We start from the raw sequence: 23,538 nt of genomic DNA, 5'->3' as shown, positions 1-23,538 counted from the left end.
CATCATATAGTACTCTCTAATGAACTCACTATATGAGTCAGGAAGTGATTGAAGAACTAAGTCAATAGCCAGCTTCCTAAAGACTTCGACACCCAACATTCCCAATTTGTCAATATGCAACTTCATATCCAAGACATGAGCACATACATATTTTCCATCTTCGTGTTTGTTTGCCAATAGGGCTTGAGTGACCTTGAACTTTTCAAGTCTTCAAACACGTGGGTCAGGGAGAACTATAGGAGGAGGTGGAGGAAGTGAAGCATGATTTCCATTTCCACAATTCAATCGTGGAATATCATCTTCACGTGGAAAGCTTTTTCCAAGGGATTCAGGAAGACCATAGTTGTTAGATTTTGACATCTACAAAATGGGAGAAATTCAAGTAAGTTGATAAAATCCTCAATACAACACCCAAATGAAATATTGAGGCTATGATCCAATACAATATTCTACAATTTGGAAGATGGATGTCGTAATCCAAATTGCAGAACATTTGAAGGTAGGTAAATGACGATTTACCAATTTCCACCATGAAAAACGAAAATTGAAAATTAGGTTTTAAATGAATTGAAACTCCTAGATCTTTTGAGATTCATTGAACTTTTCAATGGCATGTTTAATCTCGATTATGCCCTTCAAGTTTGTGACTGGGATGCCGAGGATCACAAACAAGGTGTGAATAACCATGCAAATGTACTTGGTGCCCCCAACGTTACAGTCACCTAATCAATGTGCCGGTTAACCACACACGCTCCATTGATCTATGACAAACATCGAGTCACCTTTTGCCCCCTTCGCTAGATCCAAATTAGTGTGCCGGTTAACCACACACGCTCCACTAACGTCTTGGCAAGGGTACAAAGTGTAATTTCATGGAATAGCATCATTTTCACATTTTTCCTAACATAACTAAGATTTGTGAATTTATAAAAGGTTTAGTTACTTGCATTACATTATACTTATAATGGAAGGTTGTGTCCTATCCTACCCGTTCGGCTAACGACCCTCCACTAGTCAAGGGTGCGGTGGGTAAGAGTGGATACCCAATGGCGGTCATTTTACAGGCCGCTTCCTTAAACACCCCTTATAGACCAGCTTCGTGAATGAGGCCTACTAACGGTAAGAGTGACATTTACTCACACATATATAATATTAAAATTTTAATTATATATAGTATAAGGGTGTATTTTACACTTTTAAAATACTAGGTGGTTTAATCTATTAATAAATTAGACTTTTAATTTGATTAACTTAAACCATACAATTATGGATTTATTAATTATCTTTTTTAATTAAACTCCTAATTAAATTAATAAAATCATAAGGGTGTAATTTGAACTTTTCAAAATACTAGGGTTCTAGAATTTAATATTTCAAAATTAATACCTTTTAATTAAAAAAATTTAAATTCCAAAACTTGAGGACAAATTTTGAATCCTTTCAACATATTAGGGTTTAACTATTTAAATTTCAAAAACAAAACTTTTAAGTTCAAATTTAAACTATAAAACCTAAAGGGTGTAAATTGAAACTTTTCAAACTTACTAGGTCAAATATTTGACTAATAATAATCCTATATTATCCATATTTAACCAAATCCATCAATTTTGATGAGGATAACCATTCCAAACTTAAAAAATCGGATTTTGGCAAGAAAAACGAGTTTTGGAAGTAATCCTCAACAAAATCTGGCCAGAAAATCAAAAATCCCGGCTCCAGACTCCTGGACTCGTCGAGTCCACTATGGAACTCGTCGAGTAGGACCTACTCGTCGAGTCTTCCAGTCAGAAACCCAAAATTTTTGATTTTCTTGCACTTTGGCAATTCACTTTTGCATCTATTCAATAGAAAAACGACCTAGGATCTGATACCACTGTTGGATTTTGAGCATTACATCATTCCTATGGTGTACATGCAACCCTAATTACTTTGATCTAGGTTCTCTACCATGAACACAACAACATTGAATACCAAAGCATAAATCCTAGATCTAACATGCTATTATCGAAATTGACATAAGATTAGGGTTAGAAACATTACCTTGATTGTTATGTAGCAATAAAAATCACAATCCTTCTTGATCTTGACTTCTGAAAGCTTAGTGCCTCAAGTGTTGCACCTCTAATGGAGTCACAAACACCACTAGCAACAAGATGACTTTGGAGAGGGAGGAGGAGGCACCAAAACTATCTAGGGTTCTCTTAGAAGTGTTAGACCCATTTTTGGGAGCCTTATGGGGTCCTTATATAGTAGAGAAATCAGGGTTTCACTCAAAGGCCTTATCTGGTTGCTTAGGCTCTAAACAGCCCACAAGATCCTTCCAGAATCTCCCTTTGGACGAAATCTTATGGGCTATCCATAAGGAGTTCGTCCAACCCCTTTCCAAGGGTTCCTCAGCCCACAATGCAATTATCTTATAATTACAATATTAGTCCCCCAAGTTTAATTAATCTCTTTTGACCACAAAATTAATTCTAGATTAATTCTTGATCAATATTATTTAAACAATATGAGTTCTCTTTTAATATATTATTCTTATAATATATTAATAAATCATAATTAATCCTCTTTCTCCTTAATTCATCCTATCAGTTGCTATGGTGAAGGCAACCCAAAAGGACCATGCTCATAATCGGGTCAAGTACATACCAAAATAGTTATGGGCTTAGACACGTAAACCAACAGGTAGGGCATACCGGACTCATGTTGTGGGCTTAGAGGCAATCCAGTCCTATGTTGAGGACCTTGTAGGGGTATTCCAGTCATAGGCTATGTGCCTAGTGATCTTAGTAGTTCATTTCTTCTGTTGAAGCGCTTTTAAAATGGACACATTGTTTAGATTCAAGCGAGCCGTAATCGGCTGCGAGGAATCAGAAGATTTTGTGCGAAATACAAGGGTAGGTCCTTGAACCTCAAGTTATGAGTTTAGACCCGAGTTTCGTATATAGTGGTATTCTGATCTAGGGTATTCCATCCCGAGGATGACTAGACTCTATGATGGATTGGTCCAAACATGTACATGATGCAAGGGTATTCCATCCTAAGGATGACTGGACCCGTCGTAGGCATGCCTGGAATTCCAGCCCGAGGCTGATTGGGCCAGTTATGAGTGTTCGTGCTTACGAGCTGGTTATTATATGTATATTGGTCCTGGGGATAAAGGAAGCATTGTCTTGTCAATCCTAAAAGGGTTCATCTCCCATTTTACATCCCGTTGTTCATTATATCCTTGGGAATTGATTATGAAAACGATTTCTCTTGAAGTAATACCTAATCTCTTGTCAAGAAGAGAATTATAGGTAGAAGGTGTGATTTGTGACTCTGTCTTCTAGTAGGAACCCTAGGTTATTAGCAGTTGAGTAGCCAGTTGGGAGATAAGTGCAATGAATTCAACAATAGTGATCCGGTATGGGCAGTCTGTCAGGGTGTCAGATCGTCTTGAGACTACAGATTTCGGATTGAGTAAGGTGATCCTATTGCGAGGAATTCGCGTGTCATCAGGTTTCAGAACCCTACGAGAGTTGGATACGGTTGCCTTGGAAAGGCTGGGGTATGCTTATAGTTGTGGCCATGTAGTTCAAGTTGTCTGGCGTGTAAGGAATGATAAGAAACGATTTCGAGGATGAAATCAAATTTAAGTGGGGGAGAGTTGTAACATCCCGTTTAAAAAAGAATAATTAAATAATAAATCCAAAACCCCGAGATGTAATTTTATTATTATTTAATAGCGAAAATCAAATAATAATTAGCGGGATGTGGGTTTCGGGAAGCCAAATGACGAAATTTGAATCTTCGGGGGTCAAAGTATAATTTCGGGATTTATTTTGCAAAGGATTTTAGAAGTCAGGGGTGTTTGGTATTATTTGGACTTAATATGTAAGGAATTATGGAAACAGGGGCTGCTTGGTAAATACTTCAGACTTGATTTGTAAGGGTTTTCAGAAGGAGGGGTTTAAATGGTAAATTAAGGATTTAAATTGAAAGAAAAGGAGAATGAGGGACTAAAGGTGTCATTATGGGGAGAAGTTTGAATGAGCCGGGTATTTAACTGTTCATAGCCTTTCCAGCCGCCACCTTCACTTCCTCTTATCTCCGGCACCGCAACAACCATTCACCTCGTTCGTTTTTCCGACCGCCTAGCACCGTCGGGTAGCCCTCGTCACCGGCAGCATTGAAGACCGAAAGAGGATGGGGGTGAAGTTGCTCCAAACCGTCGAGAAAACGAACTCGCTTGTGTTGCTGCCGTCGTTTGCTCGTGAGAACTCCTCTCAGTCGTCGTCGTCACCGCTTGTACCACCAACGAAGGAGGCTGCCATTGCTTTTTCCCTCCGACTGCCATGAGCCACCGCAAGGGTGGCTGTGTTTGGATGTTGTTTCGCGTCGTGCGTAGCCGGGGAAGACCACCGCTCCGAGCGGCTGCCTCGTTCCATGTCCTTCGGTACCGCCTGCCACATGCCACCGTGAAATGGTGGTTGTGTTTGTGGCTCGCAAGGGGATGCTGATGTCGTTGTGGTTTCTGTCGAAAGGGGGTCACGAAAAACCACCATGGTGGCTGCCTCCGTCAACATCGCTGTTGTCCGCTATTTCCGATGTACGACGTCGTCGCCGCCTGCTGCCCTTCTTTCCGTCGCCACTAGCCACCGTGGAAGGTGGTTGTGTGTGTGTGTGTGTGTGTTTTGCTATGTATTTAGGTGTGTGTGTGTCTGTATTGCATTAAGTGTGTGCGAGTTTTGTAATCTGGAATCAAAAGTGAGCCACCACCACCACCGTGAGGTGGTGGCTGCCACCTCCAACCACCGCATGCCGCCACAAGGGTGGCTGGGTGTGTTTGTAGGTGTTATTGTGTGTGTGCGTTTATTTGGTTATCGCGTTGTAACATTCTTTTTGATCGAAATAATTAAGGAAAATTCGTTACCACAAACGTTAGGTGGTGGCCGTCGCCGTGAGCCGCCGTTGACCACCACTACCCGAGGTGGTAGTGGGTGGTGCCTGACTAACGAAACCCTAATGGGCCTAGTGAAACCCTAGTGGGCTTAATGAAACCCTAATAGGCCCAATGAATCCCTAATTGACCTAAAAGCCCAATCATGTTACTAATGGGCTAGTATTGGGTTGGAAACCCTAATTAGGGTTTGGAAAACCCTAATGTCATGAAACCCTAATTTTGGGGATTGATCGGGACCCGCACTGGAATTACTTAATAAACTTAAATTATTAATTAATAATCATTTGCAAATTAACATAAGGCAATATTGGACTTAATGGATTAAGTCCTTAATGGGTTAAGTAGGAACACTTAACCCTAATCGTCATTTCATGTGAAAACCCTAATTTCACTTGGGCCTTGAGTTGGGCCTTCCTATTGGGCTTTGGTGATTGGACTATTGATGGGCTATCCAAGAACAAGTAAATGGACCAAAATAATTGGATGGGCTTTAGGGTAACGCCCACGTGAGAGACTTGGGTCCAATTTGGAAAATTGGGCCATAGATGGGCCATAATTAGGCATTTATGATTATGTGATATTGGGCCATGGGAATACCAAGAGTTTGGACTAGAATAAATGGATGGGCCTTAAGGTAAGACCATGTAGAGGTCTGGGCCCAATTTGGAAAACTGGGCCATATGTTGGGCTTTGGCCCATTACTTGACTTTTGGGCCTTTAGAGTGTGAGTTGGACCTTGGGTTTGGAACTCAATTATTAATTGGGTATTGTTTGGTGTTGGCAGTTTGGGAATCTGTCAACCAGCAGGTGGAGTTTTATCCGTGGGACTTCAGCAGTGCCATGTGAGTTGTCCTCACTATACTAAGGGGTCTAAGGCACCAAGGCCGACCCATTGGATTTGATATCCCAGTAGTTGATGATGTGTTGAGTATGAGATAGTTATACATGCTAGTTTGCTATGTCAGTTAGGTAGATCTGTAGGACTACCTGTGTTACTGTTGATTATATGTATAAGCAATTAGCTATATATGTAGACATGTGTGTGGGTAGGGTTGAGGTTTCACTGTCTCGTGCAATGACCAACAAACCCTCGAGTATGCCAGATATGAGATGAGGGCCGGGAAGGCATACCAGACTCATACTGAGGACTCGTTAGCATACCAGATACGAGCTGAGGACCAAGTGGTATCCCAGACTCGTACTGAGGGCAGATCAGTTATGTTTCAGTTTTAGGACTGAAGGGAGCAAGCCAGTCATAAGTTGTGGGCTCGAAAGCAAACCAGACTTATGCTGTGGGCTCGGAGGCAAGCCAGATGTGAGTTGTCGGCCTGGAAGGCAAGCCAGACTCACACTGTGGTCCCAGGGTGTAATCCAGTCTGTAGAGCTGTGGACCCATTGCATGCTATTATTATGTGCACTGTTTGTTATGTATCAGTATTTTGGGGGAACTCACTAAGCTTCGGGCTTACAGTTTCAGTTTTGGTTTCAGGTACCTCAGATGATTGCGAGAAGGCAAAGGCGTGATCGTACAACTCCTCACTTTTTATGATTTTGTTTCTGGGAGACTCTGATATATATATAACTATTTTGAAAACAAATTTGTAGCAACTGTTGGTTTCTAAATGTTTTAAATAGTTTAAATTTGGCATGATTTTTATGGATGTTACAAGACATCAACAACTTTGTCCAATGCTCGGCAAAATAAACGCTTTTGCAGTCATTAGAAAGTCAAACTGACACTCTACATCATTATTCACACAGAAACACGTTGTATGTTCCAACCAAAATGGAATAACCTTGGAAAGATCCTCTTCATGCATTCTCTTTGAAGTTCAAGTGGGAAATAATGCTTTCTTATCTGCTTCAATATTAGCAACATTCCTCTTTAATGCATCCTTCGTATCATATTCATCCTTTACTACCTTAAGCATATCAAGCTCTTTATCACGTTTCTCTTAAGCAAATTTCTCTTTTTCAGTTAGCATAGGATCATCTTCATTTTCTGAAATGATCCTCGTCTTTCCTTTCTCCCAAACAGAAGTTGCATTAACCTTCTTCTTATACAATGGTTTCTCAACATAATCTTTTAACTTTTTAGCAAGAGTTCGCTTTTCAAGATGTATCTTCGCAACATTATCATATTTCTTCATTTCCCCTGTGTGAAAAAGACTTTTTAAATTTATAGGTGGAACTTTGTTTTTGGATTTGGTGTCTAAGCCCATAACTATAACTGGTATGTACTTTACCCGATTGTAGCATGGTCCTTTTGGGTTGCCTTCACCAGTGCAATTTGATAGGATGAATTTTGAGAATAAGGTTATTTATGGTATATTAATATATTATAAGTATAATATATTAATACGAAATTATTTAATTAGTATTGATCAAGAATTAATTTATTAATTTTGTGATAAAAAAGAGACTAATTAAATATATGGGGATTGATTATGTAAATCAATCATTCTTGTAGTGTGGTCTAATGATCCATGATTATGGGCTAAACTAATCCATGGATAGTCCATGGAGGTTAAACCCATGGAGCATGAGAATGTGGAAAGTCATGGGTTATTAGGGTTTACCAAGTGTAACCCTAGCATGTCCAACACTATAAATAGAACCCTCCATAGAGCAAAATCGGTTGCCTCTTCTCTTTGAGATAAATAGATTATTCTCCTAAATCATCCTCTTGCATATTGGTGTTTGTGAACCATTAGAGGCATCACACTTGAGGTGCTCAATCTTTCAAGGGTCAAGAACTACAACTCCTTCAAAAGGTATGTCATTTATCTAGATGTTTTATTCAATTAGCAATTTGTATGCTAGTTAGGAAAACATAGATCCAAAGCATTTAGGGTTGTATATGCACCATAGGAGTGTTATAGTGCTCAAAACCCAACAGTGGTATCAGATCCAGGATTGTTTTCTATTATATTTGATGCTTACTAGTTTTTCAAAGCTAAAAAAGTCAAAAATTTTGCCTCTGACTGGTGAACTCGCCGAGTACATGAACAGACTCGACGAGTCCACTCAGTAACAGAGCAACTCGGCGAGTCCAGTTCATGTACTCGACGAGTTGAAGGCTCTGTGTGCATCATTTCGAGTTTCTTGGCCTGGTTTGGATTTGGAACACTACCACAAACTGTTTTGGATCATTGAAAATGTTTTTTATGATATGGTAGTGCTTGTACTCATGCAACCACAAGATAATTGTCAAAGTTTTAAAATAATTGTTGTTTTTATATGATAAACAAAATTGCTTTCAAATTGTTGACTAGAAATTATCTTGATTATGAGTTTAGTTAGATCACAGATTATGTGAAAAATTTTTTGTTAGAAAAAATGATCTAAATGCATTTTAATGACCTTCATCACTTGTCCTCAAGTTATGGAAAATGAAAGGTCTCTTACATTAAAATCCAATTAAACTCATAAGTTATGAATGTGAAGAGTATTGATAAGTTTCAAAACTTGCCCTCAAGTTTTGGAATCTGTAGAGTCTCACTAGTGAAACTTTAATTCCAAACCCTAGAGTTTTAAAAGTTAAAATTCAACCCTTATACTTTATAATATTATAAGTTTAATAATATATATATATATATATATATATATATATATATATATATATATATATATATATATATATATATATATATATATATATATATATGGATAAGACAAAGTCGGTCTTACCGTTAGTAGGCCTCATTCATGAAGTCGGTCTATAAGGGGGGGTATAAGGTTATTGCCTATAAAATGGTAGTTTAATGGGTGTACACTCTCACCCACCGCTTCCTTGACTGGTGGAGGGTCGTTAGCCGAACGGGTAGGATAGGACATTAATTCTACCTCATTAAAAGTATAATGATAAAAATATAAAGTAACTAAACTTTTATTAAAATTCTCAATCTTAGTTACTTTAGGAAAAATGTGAAATGGTGCTAATCCATGAAATTACACTTTGCACCTTGCTAAGTCGTTTGTGGAGCGTGTGTGGTTAACCGGCATACTAATTTAGGAGTGAAATTGTGTGGCAAAGGGTAACTTGGTGTTAATCATAGATCAATGGAGCGTGTGTGGTTAACCGGCACATTGATTAGGTGATTTGTAATATTGGGTGTACCAAGCTAATTTGCATGGTTATTCACTCCTTGTTTCTGATCCTCGGCATCCCAGTCACAAACTTGAAGGGCACAATCGAGATTTAAAATGCCATTGAGAAGTTCAATGAATCTCAAAGATCTAGGAATTTCAAATCCAATTAAAACTTAATAATCTATTTCGTTTTTCATGGTGGAAATTGGTAAATCATCATTTGCCTACCTTCAAATATTTTACAATTGGATTACGGCATCCCTCTTCGCAATTGTAGAATATTGTGTTGGGTCCTAGCCTTAAAATTTCATATTGGGTGTAATATTAAGGATTATCATCTAATCTAAACTTTGTTATTCTTCTTTTATAGATGTCTATCCCAAACAATGCTTCCAACCCAATCCCTTCAGGCTCTTTCTCCCTCATGAATCTGTGTGGGAGGGTCATTTTCGATGGCTCGAATTTCAATGACTGGATTCGAAACATCAGGATGGCTATTCGCTATGAGGACAAAGAATATGTCCTTGATAAAGAGCTTAAGGAGATTGATGTCACCACTGCTACTCCTGAACAAATCGCTGAACACACTACTCATGAGAGGGATGTGACAAAGGTGTCGTGTCTAATGATTGCAACCATGACTGCTAAGCTGCAGAAGTCCTATAAGGACTACTACCCCTATGAAATGTATCATGATTTGATGGAAAAATACCATCAAAGTGCTCGGAAGGAGAGGTATGAGATCATTGCCTCCATGATCACAACCAAAATGAAGGATGGTGAACCCATCACGGCCCACTTGCAGAAGATACAGAGATTCGTGGACCGCTTGCTTAAATTGAATGTCAAGTTTTATGAAGAGTTGGCTATAGATATCATTCTACATTCTTTACCTTCTTGTTATGATCAGTTTCGTATGACTTATCATATGAACAAGGAGTAGGTCACTCTTAGCAAGCTTCAAGGCCTTCTTAGGACTGCAGAAAGCAGTCTAAAAGGCAAGTCGGTTGTGTCTACTCCTACTACTACTTTGGCCCCTGTTCTGGCAATCGGACATTGAAAGGGAAAGAAGAGGAAGGCTCCCTACAAGAGCCGCAAAGGAAAGTCACTTGATGGATCCTCTTCAACTGGGACCAAAGTTGGTTCTGTTAATCCCTCTTCCAATCCGAAGGAAGCAGAGTGCTTCCACTGTCATGATAAAGGGCACTGGAAACGAAGCTTCCCCAAGTACTTGCAGGACATTAAGGATGGGAAGATCAAACCCTCCTTTTCAGGTATTTACACTATTCAATCTAATAACTCATCACATGCTAATTCTTGGGTCCTTGATACAGGTTGTGGTATTCACATTTGTTCTGATTTGCAGGGACTAAAAAGAAGTAGGGATGTGGAGCACGGGAAGATAACTTAACCATGGGAAATAGGAAAGTGTCGCATGTAACCAAGATTGGAGTTTATTCTTTATTGCTTAGTAATGGTTTAAATTTAGATTTGAATAATTGTTGTTACTCAGCCGATGTGGCGAGAAATGTTATTTCTTCTCACAGTTTGTATAAACAAGGCTTTACCTTTTACTTTAATAATGAAAATGGCGGTATTTATGCTTACTGTAATGGTGTATTTTATTTTGAAGCATTACCTTGCAATGGTATATATGAAACTGTGATGGTTGTAGATAACTTAGAAAATAATGTGCTGAATATTGATTCTTCCAATGAATTAGATAAAGCATGCTTGTGGCATTGTCGTCTTGGACATGTCAACAAGAAGTGCATAGCCCAACTCCAAAAGTATGGATTTTTGGAGTCATTCGACTTAAAGTCGGATGACACTTGCGAATCTTGTTTACTTGGAAAGATGACCAAGTCACCCTTCACTGGTACTTGTGAAAGGGGTGAAGGTCTGTTGGATCTCATACACACTGATGTGTGTGGACCATTTAGAACCCCCAGAAGGGATGCTAACCGCTTCTATATGACTTTTACTGATGATTATAGTAGATATGGGTATATTTACTTAATCAAGCATAAGTCAGAAACCTTTGAAAAGCTCAAAGAGTTTAAGCAAGAAGTGGAGAATCAATTGGGTCGGAAGATAAAGATTCTAAGATCCGATCGTGGAGGAGAGTATCTTAGTATCGATTTCCTTGACTATCTTAAGGAATGTGGAAATTTTTCGCACTTGACGCCATCTAGGACACCAAAGCTTAATGGTGTGGCTGAGAGGCGCAATAGAACCTTGCTATACATGGTTCGTTCCATGATGAGTCGAGCTTCATTACCTATCTCATTCTGGGGGTATGCCTTAGAGACTGCCGCCCATATCCTTAATCTAGTCCCTACCAAAAAGGTTTCCAAAACACCTCACGAGATATGGACATGGAAAATTCCCACACTAGACCACATCAAAGTTTGGGGTTGCGAGGCTTTTGTGAGAAAAGAAACTCACGAAAAGCTCGAACCTCGGAGTGAGCGATGTATTTTCATCGGCTACCCATAGAAATCCTTTGGATATCTGTTTTACAGACCGAGTGACAATGTTGTCTTCGTTGCGAGGAGAGGATTCTTTCACGAGAGAGAACATATAGGCCAAGGAAACAATGGGAGGCAAATTGACCTTGAAGAGCTTCAAGAGTCAAGCAGTGACCTCAAACACTAGCAATCAACCTGAGGAGGAAACTCCAATTGATCCAATTGATGAGTCCTTACCTCTGAAGCGTTCCAGTAGAGTTAGAAATACACCTGAGTTTTATGGTTTCCATATTACTACTGAAGGTGATACATTTATCAGTGATAGCACACTGGTAAATTTGGATGAACCTAATAACTACAAGGAAGCCATGGCAGGCCCCGAGTCTGTAAAATGGAAAGAGGCTATGGAAAGCGAGATTCAGTCCATGTATGACAATCAAGTTTGGAACTTGGTTGACAATGTACCAGGTCGTAAGACAGTGGGGTGCAAATGGATCTTCAAGAAGAAGACCGACATGGATGGGAAGGTACACACATATAAGGCGCGACTGGTTGCGAAGGGCTTTACTCAAACTCCAGGAGTTGACTACGATGAGACCTTCTCACCAGTAGCGAAGATTAAATCTATAAGGGTTATGTTGGTCATAGCTGCATTTCATGATTATGAAATATGGCAAATGGATGTCACAACCGCTTTCCTTAATGGAAAGTTGGCTGAAGATGTTTACATGAGTCAGCCAAATGGTTTTGTCAATGCAAAGTACCCTAATAGAGTGTGTAAGCTTGAGAAATCCATTTATGGATTGAAACAAGCATCTCGCAGATGAAATCTTTGTTTTGATGAGAAAGTCAAAGAGTTTGGATTTTCGATAAGTGAGGATGAGTCCTGTGTATATGTCAAAGCTGGTGGGAGTATAGTGAGCTTTCTGGTATTGTATGTAGATGACATACTGCTCATAGGAAACGACATCCCAACCTTGCAGGAGGTCAAGTCCTGGCTTGGGAAGTGTTTCTCTATGAAGGACCTCGGAGAAGCTGGTTCTATCCTAGGGATAAGGATATTGAGAAACAGAAGTAAAAGACTAATATGACTTAGTCAAAGTACATACTTGGACAAGGTGTTGAAACGTTTTAGCATGGAGAACTCCAAGAAAGGTGACTTACCTATCCAAGGCAATGTCAAACTGAGTAAGACTCAGAGTCCGAGTACAGAGGCTGAGATAGTAGAAATGAGTCATATACCATATGCTTTCGCAGTTGGTTCGATCATGTATGTTATGACTTGTACTCGCCCTGATGTAGCCTTTGCTTTGAGCATGGTTAGCAGATATGAAGGGAATCCTGGTAAAGCTCATTGGACTGAAGTTAAGAACACTCTTAAGTACCTGTGGAGGACTAAGGATTGGATCTTTACCCTCGGTGGGAGTGATGACTTGAGAGTGACAGGGTATAGCGACGCCAGCTTCCAAACTGACAGAGATAATTTCCGCTCTCAGTCGGGCTGGGTGTTTACCCTGAATGGAGGAGCAGTGACATGGAAAAGTTCCAAGCAGGAGACTGTAGCTTATTCAACATGTGAATCAGAGTACATAGCAGCAAGCGCAGCATCGAAGGAGGCGATATGGTTGAAAAACTTCATCAGAGACCTTGGAGTCATTCCATCCATAAAGGAGCCTATGGAGATTTTCTGCGATAATGAAGGGGCGGTTGCCTTAACCAAGGAACCGAGAAATCATGGTAGATTTAGACATATCGACAGGAAATACCACTTCATAATACATCTAGTAGAAGAAGGCCACCTCGTGGTAAAGGGGATATTGTCAAAGGACAACTCATCAGATCCTCTTACAAAGGGACTGACTAGGGTTAAACACTTGCATCATGCGAGGAGCATTGGGCTAAAGGATGATATTAGTTTTAGTAATTAGATAAATCGAAACTTGTAATAGCTAAATTGTAATTGACATTTGATGATTGAATAAAAGGAGTTTTATTTATAAGAAAAGTTACTGTCTTGTGTCAATTATTTACTATTGTTTCACTTTGCATGTTTTGACTTCCAGAATAATAAAATTATGATTATTATTATTATTCAAACTATCCACAGTCGATCATACGTTGGAAGTAAGTATGAAATAAGACTGTCATGAGTTGGCTTGTAGATTGTCTAAGGAGTTAGACATAGTAAAAGTGTGCTACACCATTCATGAATGCTCCTGAAATAAGATTTGAGTATTGGATTCAACCCGCGCTCACCTGAATCACTTCATGGAATTTATCACGAGTGATTGTGAGATGATAATATCATATAATCTTCAAACCAAGATATATGAGTTGTTGACTACGAGTTGGTTGTGCATTGATGGCATGAAAACGCATCAGTAACTTGATGTTGTAAAACGTGTCGTTGTGCATGATTTGATGAGTAGTTAGTACAAGCATATAATGTCGAAGTTTATCTATTCCTTTATCCTAAGAGTATTAAAAGCGATATCTTGGGCCCCTCGATGATTCTGCTTTGACTTATGTGTCGGGCCCGGTCAGAACTAAATTGATGTGTTCAGTTATGTTCTATGTCAGACGAATCAGAAATCGGGAAACAAATTACAGGACAATAAGTATGACTATGTTCCATGTGTTTGTCCGCATAGATATCTTGAGAACAGAGGAGTATATGATCACTTATCTGAAGGACGCGTCACTGACTAGGTCAGAGTTCGACAATGGCTTTTGAAAGCTAACGATTGCTAAGTCAGATCATGAAGTGCATAAGTAGTAATAGTTATTAGACTTATCGAAGTGGGAGACTGTTGGATTTGGTGTCTAAGCCCATAACTATAACTGGTATGTACTTTACCCGATTGTAGCATGGTCCTTTTGGGTTGCCTTCACCAGTGCAATTTGATAGGATGAATTTTGAGAATAAGGTTATTTATGGTATATTATATATTATAAGTATAATATATTAATAAGGAATAATTTAATTAGTATTGATCAAGAATTAATTTATTAATTTTGTGATAAAAAAGAGACTAATTAAATATATGGGGATTGATTATGTAAATCAATCATTCTTGTAGTGTGGGCTAATGATCCATGATAATGGGCTAAACTAATCCATGGATAGTCCATAGAGGTTAAACCCGTGGAGCATGAGAATGTGGAAAGTCATGGGTTATTAGGGTTTACCAAGTGTAACCCTAGCATGTCCAACACTATAAATAGAACCCTCCATAGACCAAAATCGGTTGCCTCTTCTCTTTGAGATAAATAGATTATTCTCCTAAATCATCCTCTTGCATATTGGTGTTTGTGAACCATTAGAGGCATCACACTTGAGGTGCTCAAGCTTTCAAGGGTCAAGAACTACAAGTCCTTCAAAAAGGTATGTCATATATCTAGATGTTTTATTCAATTGAAAATTTGTATGCTAGTTAGGACAATGCTTTGGAAAAATTGAAAATATGCATGTATAATAGAGAAAACGTAGATCCAAAGTATTTAGGGTTGTGTGTGCACCATATGAGTGTTATAGTGCTCAAAACCCAACACTTTTTATGAACTGGAAACTGGAACTTCTTGTCAAACTGGAACTTCCTGAGAACCCCTCATCTCCCCCTTGTTGAGAAGTAGCCCTGCTACTCGAAACACCATAAAAATCATTAAGCTTAGAGAGAATCAGATTCAGCTTGGCATCCAGAAGTTGTGAAGTATAATCAACAAAAGGAGCATCTTTTTCCACAACAATTTTTGTCAACCTTTGATTAATCTCAAAGTTTCTACCTATCATAAGAAAAAGTTCTTCAATCATCTTTGCATTATCCTTTAAAATATTATCAAGTTTTTCTTGAAGAACCTTTATTTTTTGAGTCATGTAAGCAATTGTTGGATTAAGGTGTCTATGCCAATAACTAAATTGGTATATTCTTGATATAGAAGCAAAGTCCATTTTGGGTTGCCCTCAAAACTAGTATTTGGATAGAATGACTTTTGGAGAGATAGACTGAATGGTTAATTTATTAAATGATTAATAAATTGGAATAAATAGTTTATTAATATATTATATTTCTAATATATTAATAAGAAATAATAGTAGATGATTTGGAATTAATCAAAAATTAAATGGAATTAATTTTGGGATTAATTGAATTAATTAAAAGTAAAGGGCTTGTTTGGTTATTTATTGAAAGTTGAAGCATGAAAGCTCTAGAACCCCATGGGATGGGGGTGAACGAAATTTGGATAGGAATAGCTGTAACGGCTCAAAAATCACAAAAAAATTTAAGTTTTCAAACAACCCAAAATCATGAAATGTTAACAAAATCATTGTTTCCAAAGTGTTTAACAATATCAGATATCCCAAAATCATAAAGCCATAAAACAGGAGGATGTATACGGTCACGCCTTCTCCTTCCCGCGACCATTAGAAATACCTGAAACAATAAACTAAAATCGTAAGCCAAAGCTTAGTGAGTTTCCCCAAAGTACCACCACAAAAACATAACAAATAACAACATGCATAAATGAGCCTTCAACGTGACTGGACCGCCTCGTAGGGCCTACAGCCTATCTGGACCGTTCCGGAGCCTTTGGGATGACTGGACCGCCTCACATGGGCCTACAACCTATTTGGGCCGCTCGTCGGGCCTTCGGCCTGACTGGACCGCCTTGCAGGGCCTATAGTCTATCCGGGCCGCCGCGAGTATCTTGGCCTTCAGCACAAAGCAGGACCGCCTCAACCCAACCAACCATAACATGTCGACATATACATAACAGATAAACATATAACCAGTTAATAGACAAACAGACAGATCTACAGATCACCACCGCATGCTAACATCCTCTATACCAGGATACTGATCTAACCGATCTCCACAACATAATAACATACTTCCATATAACAGAATGTTCAATCCAATGGGCCAGCCTTGGTGCCTTCAACCCACAAGTACAGTAAGGAAAACTCACATGACAGTCTGACGAAAGGCTGAACCATAAACGGCTCCAAATATCGGCTCTACAGGTCACCTATTCAACAGATAGAGACCAAGACTCAACTATTGCTCAAAATACCCTAAAGTCAAACTTGGTCAACCTTGGTCAAAGTCAAAGTCAAAGGTCAAGAAAATTCAACCCAGATCGAGTACGCCCCGCGTACTCGCCATCCAGATCGGGCTCCCTTAGGCGTATGCCCAACGTACGACAAGCTACGCCTAGTGTACGCAATGGCTTAATAACTTCATTTTGAGGGCTTAATTCCTTAAGTCACTATGTCCAATTCTCAGTCTTAGCCCCAAATGGCATCCCAAACCATAAAGTTTCCAACTATACTTCTACATGTCTATATCAAGCCCAACAACAAAACCCTAACTTATCTTAACCATTAAAGCTCTTAATGGCTTGCATGAAGGAATCTCATGGGCCAAGATCGTATTTTTATGACTTGAGACATGGAAAGACGTCCAAAAGGACAACCCAAACGTTTTATAACATGTCATACACAAGAAAGGCCATATTTGGGACAAAAGCTCATATTTTCATCATGCAAGGTGGGAACTTTTTACCTTCTGGAGATGGAGAATGATGCAAAACTTCTAGATCCAAGCCTGCTTCTAGCTTCTAAGGTTCACCACCACCTTCTTCCTCCTTTGGAACACAAAAAACACACTCAAAGGTCTCAAAATGCAAGATAGGGGGCTAGGGTTTGCAAGGAAACGTCTCAAATGATGGAGGCTGGAAATGGGGTAAGGGGATGGGACTTAAGGATCAATGAATAGTGTCCAAACCCTCAAGATTAGGGTTTTTGTGTAGACAGAGTACGCCCAGTGTACTCAAAACTGCATCGTTTTCCTTTGAGGGCCTTACGCCCAACGAAAGTGTGCTTCTCCCAAAAATTACAACAATGCCACTATGGGCCATTTTGCAAACAAAACTCATTCCAAGCGTCAAAATGAATTATTTCATCATGCTAGGGCTAAATTTAGGAATGCCTCATCGTTGGGATGTTACAATAGCCTAGAAATTTCGTTCATGAGGCTTAGGATAAGGAGATAAGGCAGTTTGATTATTATATTAATTAATATGGACCTTATCCTGAAAACCGCTTTGGCCTCAAGTTTCCTTCAGCTATATAAACACCTCCCTGGCTGTCATTATTACGTCCACTCGTTTTAGCCTTCCTAGAGCCGAAATTTGGCTTAATCTTCCTCTCTCCTCAAGTCTTCTTGCTACTAGGGTTTTGGGTACAAGCCATTAGAGGCATACATTTCTTTGGTGCTGCCTTTCCAAGATCTAGAAGAAGGATTTTACTTTGATTATTTACAATAATAATCAAATGGTATGTAACCCTAATTATGTATGAATTTCCATTTCATAACCTCTCTCCTAGAGTTTCTTGATATTCATAGTTAGTTGTTATCAATAGATAAAACATAGATCATTTCTAGGTTGCATGTAAACTTAAGGGTTTAAGTGTTTTTCCACCACATGTAATATTTTTATAACCTAGAAAACTCATCAATGGTATTTGAGCCTTATGTTTTCTATCTGATTGTGCACTAAAATGAATTGATCAAAATTAGGGTTTATGGAAATTAAACCCTAAAGACAAAAATTTCGACTTCGCTAGGGTTTTATGGAACCCTAGCCACATTCCCCTTATTTTTGAAAATTGTATGCTTATCCCTAGGGTTTCTAGTTTCCTTAATTATTATTTTAATATGATTTAAAATTTGAATAACTAAAACTTGATAAACTCTACCCTTTTTCGAAAATTAGAAGGATAAGGGATTAGGATTAATTTTGGATTATTTAAATTAATTTTTTAATTGGTAAAATTAATTATTACTAATTAATTATTACTAATTGTTTAATTTGAAAGAATAACTTTAAACCCTAATATTTTGAAAAGTTTAAAATACACCTTATACGATATATATGATTAAAACTTTAATATATTATATGTATAAGATAAGTCAGTAAAATCGTTAGTACGCCTCATTCACGAAGTCATACTATAAGGGGAGTATAAGGAAACATCCTATAGATTGTCGTTGAATGGGTGCCCACTCTCACCCACCGCTCCCTTGTATGGTGGACGGTCATTAGCCGAACGGATTTGATAGGACATAACCAATTAAAAGTATGATGCTATTAAAGTACTAGAACCCTTTGAATAATCCCAACTCTAGTTACTTTAGGACAAAAATGTGAAGTGTATGCTAGTCTATGAAAAAGCACATCACTCTTTATATGTCGTTAGTGGAGCGTGCGTGGTTAACCGACACACTAATTTGGGACTATAAAGTTAAGTGATGGACAAATTGAAAATTATCATTATTAATGGAGCGCGTGTGGTTTACCGGCACATTAATTTGAGATGATAAATGACATTGAGGTTGTCAAGCGGGTTTGCATGGTTATTCACATCTTATTTGTGATCCTCGGTGATGTGATTTATGAACATTGGTTTGGCTTGCGGAATTAAAGAACACACAATGAACATGGTGATTTCGGTGTTTAAGAGATGCATTCGATTATGTATGGTGTTTCAAAAAGGGATCTAGATCTAAATCTACATAAATAACACACACTTACACACTCAATTTTACATCTCTCAATCACACCTCTACATGTGGAATAAACCCACCTTATATAGAGGTGTTTACATGTCTCTCTCTCACTCTCTATCTATCATGTCACAAGGCTAAAGCACCACATGCAAGTGGGTCTACAAAAGTCAAACCATTTACAAAGCCATACATGGATAACTTTGTACCCAACATTCTTCCCCTCAAAGTTAGGAATGGATGACCCACTTCAAATCTTCCAAAATCGAGCAACTACTCGATCCGAGCCTCAAGCGTGACACATGTAGAAATGAACTTCAAATCTTCAATTCTTCCATGATTCTTCAATTTGGGTTCTAGGATGTGAGACCATACGAACCGAGCATCAACGAATGATCAAGAGTTTCTCAAACTCCAAATAATCACCCTAAAGTTGAGCATAAAAACACACCCCGAAAATCTTCAATAAATCCAAACCCATCATGAACCGAAATCACTTCCGAATTTGCAATCGAGTCATTTCATAAGCTTCAAATAATCGAGGTCACATCGGTCTTCAAGTCCGCGTAATATGAAAAATTCAACTTTCGAATTTCCATATAAATTTCTCCCCCTTTTTATAATCGAAATTTGATTATAAAACCATCAAGGAAAGAGAACGTGCTCTATTCGGAATTTTTCGTGTCAAAACTCCCCATTAACATGTGGCATAAACTTTTTGCTTCAATCCGGAAAATCTAAAAAATCTTCAATTTTCAGCTTCGTTCACGGACCGCCTTTGACAAAATTTCTCAAACTTGGGTAGAAATTGTCAATTTCAAAATTCTGTAGTGACCCGATGCGCCTAAAACAGCCAAAAATGCGAAACTCTCCCCCTTTTCTGAAGCTGGGTAGAAAGTGTCAATTCGCATAAACTGTAGGGGCCTTAAATGCATTTTCTTCAATTTCTCAGCAAAATCAATCCATTTTCGAAATTGGGCAAAAACTGTCAAACTTTCGAAACTTCAATGACTGATTTCGAAATTTCTGCTTTTTGTCCCAAAATGTCGAAAATCACCCTAAATGTCGAAGTTGGTTATGTTGTGCCAAACTGTCGAAATTTCAGGGACCAATGTCGAAAACTATCCATTATTTCTTTCAAACTATCGAAAAGTACCCCAACTTTCGAAAGTAAGTAAGAACTGCCAAATTGTCGAAACATTAAGGACCAATGTTAAAACATTTAGTTTCTTCTTCCCTTTTTTTTCGTTAAATCAGTCACGAAACTAATGAAACGGCAGCACCATTTTAACGAAAACGAATAATCAACAAATGTCGAAAATTCCTGCCCAATTCGTTTCGTTAACAGACAACATCGTTATCAAAACTTTCGTTTTCTTCTTCCCCAATTCGTTTCCCAGTGAAAAAATTCACTTTTGGCTTCGTCAACAACCATCCACTATTCGTTAATCAGCAACAAATTCGCTTTTTGAGTTAGACCAATTGACATCCAAACTATCAAAATCAAAATCCATCTCATTTTCGTTATGAATCATACTTCCCAAATCGTGAACCAGATTTTCGAAAATTGGTAACCCACAATCTTCGTTAGTTGTTACCCAATTCTCACAACCATCGAAATCAAGACCCCAAAATCCAAACCTTCGTTCTTTATCAACGAAGCGTAGCTTAGGATTTGCTAACGAAATACGGATCCTTAATAACGAAATCAACCAGTCCTCCTCTGTCACACTTCGTCAACAGAACCCATCGACTCCAAAATCAACTATCAAATATTCAAAATTGAATTCGTCAGCAACATTGCCTTCGCTTCCTGTTCGTCATCCATTGTCGACCATTGAACAAATTGATTTCAAAATTAATAATAGAACATCAAAGCTCAAATAACCTTCGCTTTTCCAGTCCAACCATTGGCTTTTCAGAGTATAATCTTCGAAATCTGTTCAATCTTCCCAATTAACACTAAAAATTCGTTATCATGTTCTTCCCGTCGAGCTTTGATATAACAAATACAACAACAGTCGAAATTGCTTTCTGCATCCAATAATCACAATCGACCTCAAAGCTTTCAATTCCTTCGTTCTCAATCACAGATTAGTTAATATAGATTTGACTACAAAAAGTCAACTCAAATCGAAATCAAAACCGGATCCTTCAACAAAAATCGACTTTGATACATCGATGCCAACCTTTGCTTAGTAACAATCGAATTCGATGTTTATTTAACTTGAAATTGTTGACATCGATTCAACTCAAGATTCAACAAACCCGTCGAAATCATAAATTGTTTCCAGATACAAACAGAAATACGATTCGATTATCAACTAACCCTAATTTGTTAGACTTGAATCAAAACCATAGATCATTCGATTAACTGAAAATGAAATCGCAAGAATTAAAATCCAGTTGATTTTAACAAGAATACAGAAACAAGACAGACACACATACAAGAATATCGAGTCGGAGTTATCCAGATAAAGGAATGAGAAGTAAATGGAATAAACTGTTTCGGGCTTTAACAATTCGTGAATAGTAACTATTTAAGAATTGGATCACACAACGAATTGTCTTTTGGGCTTACAAATTGATTAACGAACAGTAAAAGAAATACTAAATTGATTGGGCTCAATATATGGATTTATGAACAGTGAAATTAAATCTTTTGAATTCAGATTTGGGCTTGATCTAAAACAAAATTATATCGGATCAACAATGGGGTTTGAAACGAATTTAATCCAATGAATCAAAACGATCAAAAATCAAGAACGCAACACACGAATCAAAGATTAAGAGAGATCATAGAGAGAGACTCACCATAAATGCTCCAATTGTGACAAATTTTGCCAAACCGAGAATCTTTCTTCAAAAAATCATGTTGATCTTCGAAGACCCGCTTTGATACCAATTGATGTGATTTATGAACATTGGTTTGGCTTGCGGAATTAAAGAACACACAATGAACATGGTGATTTCGGTGTTTAAGAGATGCATTCGATTATGTATGGTGTTACAAAAAAGGATCTAGATCTAAATCTACATAAATAACACACACTTACACACTCAATTTTACATCTCTCAAGCACACCTCTACATGTGGAATAAACCCACCTTATATAGAGGTGTTTACATGTCTCTCTCTCACTCTCTATCTCTCATGTCACAAGGCTAAAGCACCACATGCAAGTGGGTCTACAAAAGCAAACCATTTACAAAGTCATACATGTATAACTTTGTACCCAACACTCGGTATCCTAGTCACAAATTTGAAGAGCATAATGTGATATTAAACATGACATTGATAAGATTCAATGAATCTCAATCGATTTATGTGTTTCATGCTAGATTGAAATTGGTAAATTTGTATTACCTACCTTGATAAATTCACAATTAGATTATGCCATCCCTCTTCTTGGCTGTGAATTGTATTTTGGATCCTAGACTTGAATATTTATTTTGGGTTAAAATATTAAGGTTTTATATCACTAACTAAAAACTATGTCTCTTTATATAGATGTCTGGAAATGTTGAACTTGTTGCTACTCAAGTCGGCTCCTCCAACTCAAACTTCTCTTTACTCTCGATTTTGTCGAAAGAGAAGCTCACCGGTCCCAACTACATGGATTGGATGCAGAACTTGAAGATTACTCTTCATTATGAGGGCAAGGAATATGTCCTCGAAAAGCCTCTTGTCAAGATCGATGAATCCATCTACTCGTGAGGATATTGCCTCCTTCGACAAACATTCTGATGATGCCACAAAGGTCACTTGCATCATGGTGGCTACTATGGCACCTGAGCTGGCCAAGTTCTATGAGGACTACTGGCCATATGATATTGCTTTGGACCTTGCTGGAAAGTTCCACAAGAAGACGAGACAAGAGCGATTCGAAGTAGTCAAAGCTTTCATGTCGTGCAAGCTCAAAGATGGAGAACCTGTTTTCCCTCACGTACAAAAGATGCAAAGGTACGTGGAGAAAATACCTAAGCTTAATGTTTCGTTTGATTATGAGTTGGCCATTGATATGGCCCTTAACTCATTACTTCCTAGTAATGATCAGTTCACTCTGACCTATCATTTTAACAATACGGAGATGACATTGACTGAGCTTCATAATTTGTTTCAAACTGCTAAATTGGGGATGAAGAAAAGTCATGCCTCTACTACAACAAATGCTCTTGTCCTGGCCATTGGATCCGGAAAAGGGAAAAAAGGAAGGCTCCTTCCCAATCCGGCAGGAAAGGGAGGCCCATGATGGAGGGTCTAGTAGTGGGTCAAAGTTGAAGCCTAAATTTGATGTCCCCGCGGTCAGTGATCCAAAGGAGGCCACTTGCTTCCATTGTGGTGAAAAGGGACATTGGAGAAGAAGCTACCCCAAGTACCTGCAAGACTTGAAAGATGGCATGATCAAGGCGTCCTCTTCAGGTATTTACACTATTCAAGTTAATAACATACAACTTTCTC

The 23,538-nt window shown here is 38.3% G+C and overlaps 1 protein-coding gene across 1 annotated transcript; it reads left to right on the top strand.

Annotated features, from left to right (window-relative positions):
* The first annotated feature begins 22,774 nt into the window (after positions 1-22,774).
* LOC145164825 (uncharacterized) lies at positions 22,775-23,329 on the top strand. The gene has a single exon (XM_079083495.1). It carries the CDS (start codon positions 22,775-22,777, stop codon positions 23,327-23,329), a length of 555 nt encoding a protein of 184 aa, XP_078939621.1.
* The last annotated feature ends 209 nt before the right edge of the window (positions 23,330-23,538 follow it).

The sequence above is a fragment of the Lactuca virosa genome, chromosome 3, assembly GCF_052849685.1.
Source record: "Lactuca virosa cultivar CGN04683 chromosome 3, Lactuca_virosa_CGN04683_v6, whole genome shotgun sequence".
NCBI lineage: Eukaryota > Viridiplantae > Streptophyta > Magnoliopsida > Asterales > Asteraceae > Lactuca > Lactuca virosa.
The sequence above is the reverse complement of the archived record's forward strand: the minus strand, read 5'-3'. Positions and strand labels throughout refer to the sequence as shown.

Coding starts and splice junctions, on each gene's coding strand:
- LOC145164825 (XM_079083495.1), top strand. CDS start 22,775: ATGAATCCATCTACTCGTGAGGATATTGCCTCCTTCGACAAACATTCT.